This window comes from Teleopsis dalmanni, chromosome 2 (assembly GCF_002237135.1).
Source record: "Teleopsis dalmanni isolate 2A chromosome 2, ASM223713v2, whole genome shotgun sequence".
Classification (NCBI taxonomy): domain Eukaryota; kingdom Metazoa; phylum Arthropoda; class Insecta; order Diptera; family Diopsidae; genus Teleopsis; species Teleopsis dalmanni.
In genome coordinates, this window is record NC_051847.1 from 72,251,725 (window position 1) to 72,255,614 (window position 3,890).

Sequence of the window (3,890 nt, forward strand, 5' to 3'; positions counted from 1 at the left end):
ATATGAAGTTGTTGACTCAAGAGTACCCTAAAGACACTGTTTATAAACTGTTAAGAGTTTAATAGTTCTATTGAGAATTCTATTAATAGAGACTATTAAGATTAAAATTGGGGAAAAAAATTGGAAAGTAGTTAAAAATCAAGATTTATCGCTTTAAGGATCCTTAATCGGATCTGGACTAAAAGTTGCAATAATTAGAGAATGAGTGACATCATAATCAATGGATATGTGGTAGTTTGCTGCTAGAATAAGCTAAAATCTTTGTATATAAATAACCTACAAGTTGCCATAGATATCGATAGAATAAAATTGAAGATCACGAGAAACACTTATGAGACCGATCTTCTCGATTTCATTTAATCAAAAACTGTGGAATTTGTTCATGGAAGCATAATAGCAAATAAAGTAAAAGCAGAGGTACAAGTCACTTCCGGTATGAACAAGTCTAAAAACGCTTTTATTGAACTTAAAGTTATAAAGTTCAACGACTGATCTAATTATTATTAGGGATAGGCTGTGTATACACTGCGACCTGAGAGATCTTTTATGCAATATGACTGATATTAACCTACGCCTATTCAATACCCGTTCTATTTTATATTAGCGAAATTCGGAAGAATACTATTACAAGCCACGTAAAAATTCAAAATTTTTATTATGATACATCTCATTTGGTGACCTCAGACACCAAACTGTAGGTTTCAACTCGTAAATTTAAAGCTCGCAAATCGTAAAATTTAAATTAATTTTAAAGAATTTAAATTCGAAAAGAGAGATGATACCGGATTTAGCATACTTTTAGAAATATTAATAGAGTCAGGTATCTTGAGCAACATTTTCTCATACATACATGTACTTCTTAAGATATCTAGGTTGGATCTTATACATGCATACATTGATTATGTTCACATAAACTACACAAGCCATTTAAAGGCAACTCTAGTAAAAGCATTTTTGGTACGTTAATAATGACGAGATAGTTAATCAGCTCCATAAAAGATTAAAAGTATATAACTCTAGCATGAAAACTCAACAAAAAAAGACAAATAAAGAGTAACAATCAGTATATAGCCCATACTATATATTATATAGCCCAATGGCTTCTCCACTTATTGTTATTAGTTTTCATGCATATATATATATTATAGGTATATTGTTTTTTGCTGATTTAATCCACCTACTGTCTTTACCATAATCTAATGTCATACCTGGGATATGGAAATCTTGTCAACAACATTAGTCTGGTGGTCGAATCTGGTGAAACCAAAGCATCTGTCCAGATTTGAGACAAAGGCTTAGAACTCTAGTTACAAAATAATGTACCGTTATGAATTAACACTAAATGCTTCTAACTACATCTAGCTATCAGATTTTTATATATAGCAGTGGGTCTATGCTTCACCTAACAGGACAGAAAAAGATCATCATAATCATTTTTATCATGTATTGGTTGACAAATATATTTTTTTTTCTAAAGATTAAGAATTGAAAAATTTCATGGCCGGCATTTTTAAATGAATATCTCTCGATGTTGAGATTACTTAACCGATTTTTTATTTAGCTATATTGGCTTTTCTTGATTCTACACTTTTTTGTTTGGTTTTATTGATTTTTCTTGGTTCTACACTTTTTTTTGATCATAAATTTATATATAATCTTGAATTAGACATTTCATAGATACTATTATATGAAATACATATTTTTATTTTAATTCAAACTTAAAATTTAAATTTTTTTATAAAATTTTCCTATTAATTTTCATTAAATCTAACTAGAAATATACTCTTTTTTCATATTATATATGCATTTAATATAATTTCATTACTAATCTCTAATTAATATCATTCATCTCTTCATCTTTCTAACTAACAATATCTCAAGATCTTACTTTACTATCAAAGACTAATTTTTCTTATAAGGTTTCGGTCAACTAAATCAATCCTCGCCGCTTTCATCTACTTTGAATAGTGGTCTAAATTCTGGTATTAATATAGGTTCTGCAATGGGTGCTGGCAGTTATCAACATTATGGACTTAATGCTTTGGGTATGTCTACTAATTTATTTCATTTTTTTATTTTTTCTTTTTTTAAATTATATATTTTTACTTAATAAGTTTTTAAGTTTTTGCTTCCTTTGTGAAATCATAAAAAAAAAATCATGGCTATTTTGCTACTGATTTTATTGTTAATTTTATTTTAATCACATGACCACATTTTATGGAATTTTACTATAAAAAAATTACGACAATATAAAAATGATAACAATTAATAAAAAATAAAATTCAACAAAAAAAATAAAAGATAAAACCAAATGACAACTTTGCACTTTTAGAAATTTTCGTCAACGATTTTTTGAGAATTTATTAAACACGATTTAAATTTCAAATTTATTTATTTTTTTATTTTTTTTTTTTTTTGAAATACAAATGACAAGAAGAAAATGGTAGCAACACCATTTAGTGTTTGTGATAGCAATTAACATCCCTGCTTCATGCCCGCCGAAGAAAAATCTGAAACAGTATCAAGGAATTGTTTTCAGTCGGCTTATGTATCTGTAGCTGTATCTATATCTGTATCTGTATCTTTATTTGTATCTGCAACTTATTTTCGACAAAAACGTCGACTGTTTGTTTTCGTGCAGATGTGCTAATTGTTATTTTGGAGACAAGTTCACGTTAAATTTATTGTTATAATTTTTTATTGAAATTTCGTGTCGTCTTTCTGGACAAGCGAGCAAATATTAAAAATTTTTGTACTAAAGAATAATTTTTTTTCTCTTTTTTCTTTTTTCTTTTTTTTTGGTTTAGGTGATTCTATGATGTATCAACACACGGTAGGTGGTGTTGGTTGTGGAGCTGGTGGATCACCCACAGCAACCACACCGCCAAATATAAACTCATGCTCATCCGTAACGCCACCGCTCTCCAATCAACCTAGTCAAAGTGAACTAAATAGCGATCAAATGGTAAGAATTTAATTTAAATTTCTGTTTAATTAAAATAAAAAAAACGATTAGTGATTATTGATTTAAGTAAAGGCAATTATTTTGAACAATTTTTTTCACTAAGCTGTTTGTCAATATTTTTTAGTTTTCAATATATCGGGCGTTAGAGTTGGGAATTCTTAAATCTGACCCGTCTGTTTATTATTAACTGCTGTTTGTATAATCAAAGTAAAAATTACATATACTTGTTAGCACTAGATGGCATGTTTCGATCTATTTATCTACCAGACCAGGGTTGTCCAGACCAGATGCGATCGGGGGCCAATACAATTCAATGTACAGATTGGAGGGCCGTAGAAACAAATACATTCATAATTGCTTTCGACAAAAATAAAAATACGGTTGAAATGTTGAATTTAGTTTTTTTAATTTAAATTAAATAAAGTAGTTTTACCAATACACCAAAAGAAAATTTGCGTACTTGTGATAGATTAAAAAAATATTGTGGGCCGCACAGATATTAGCCGCGTACCGTTTGTGGCCTGTGAGTCATGCTTTGGACTGCCCTGTACCAGATAATCTAAAATTTACCATCACAAGCAATAAAAATAATACAGTAATGCAAGTACCGCTTATAGGGATTTTGAATCTAAAACGAAATATGTAAGTCCATAAATACAGCATAAGAATTGCTACAGCAATTTTGACAGGGTACTATAGGTTACAGTAGCACCCTACAAAATTGAGAACTTATTCTAATCTAATTTGTACATTCTGCTGTAAAGTGAAGTGTAATGACTCTGCATTCTTCTCGTCATGCTATCATAAAATACGTTCTTTAAACAATAAAAATCAAAACTAATATAGACCTGATAAAGGATATAGCTATATACCTATATCAGACGTAGACATAAATGAGCATCTCATATAGGATCAAGAAATAAGG

General features: G+C 29.2%; 1 protein-coding gene across 1 annotated transcript in view; it reads left to right on the top strand.

The window, feature by feature from the left end:
• Positions 1-2,977, top strand: part of LOC119674829 (homeobox protein orthopedia-like) — a 7,651-nt gene extending 4,674 nt beyond the window's left edge. Inside the window, exons 2-3 of the mRNA XM_038085986.1 lie at positions 1,920-2,045; positions 2,808-2,977. Of these exons, the coding sequence (XP_037941914.1) occupies positions 1,920-2,045; positions 2,808-2,977 (296 nt within the window). The remainder of the gene's footprint in view (positions 1-1,919; positions 2,046-2,807) is intronic.
• The last annotated feature ends 913 nt before the right edge of the window (positions 2,978-3,890 follow it).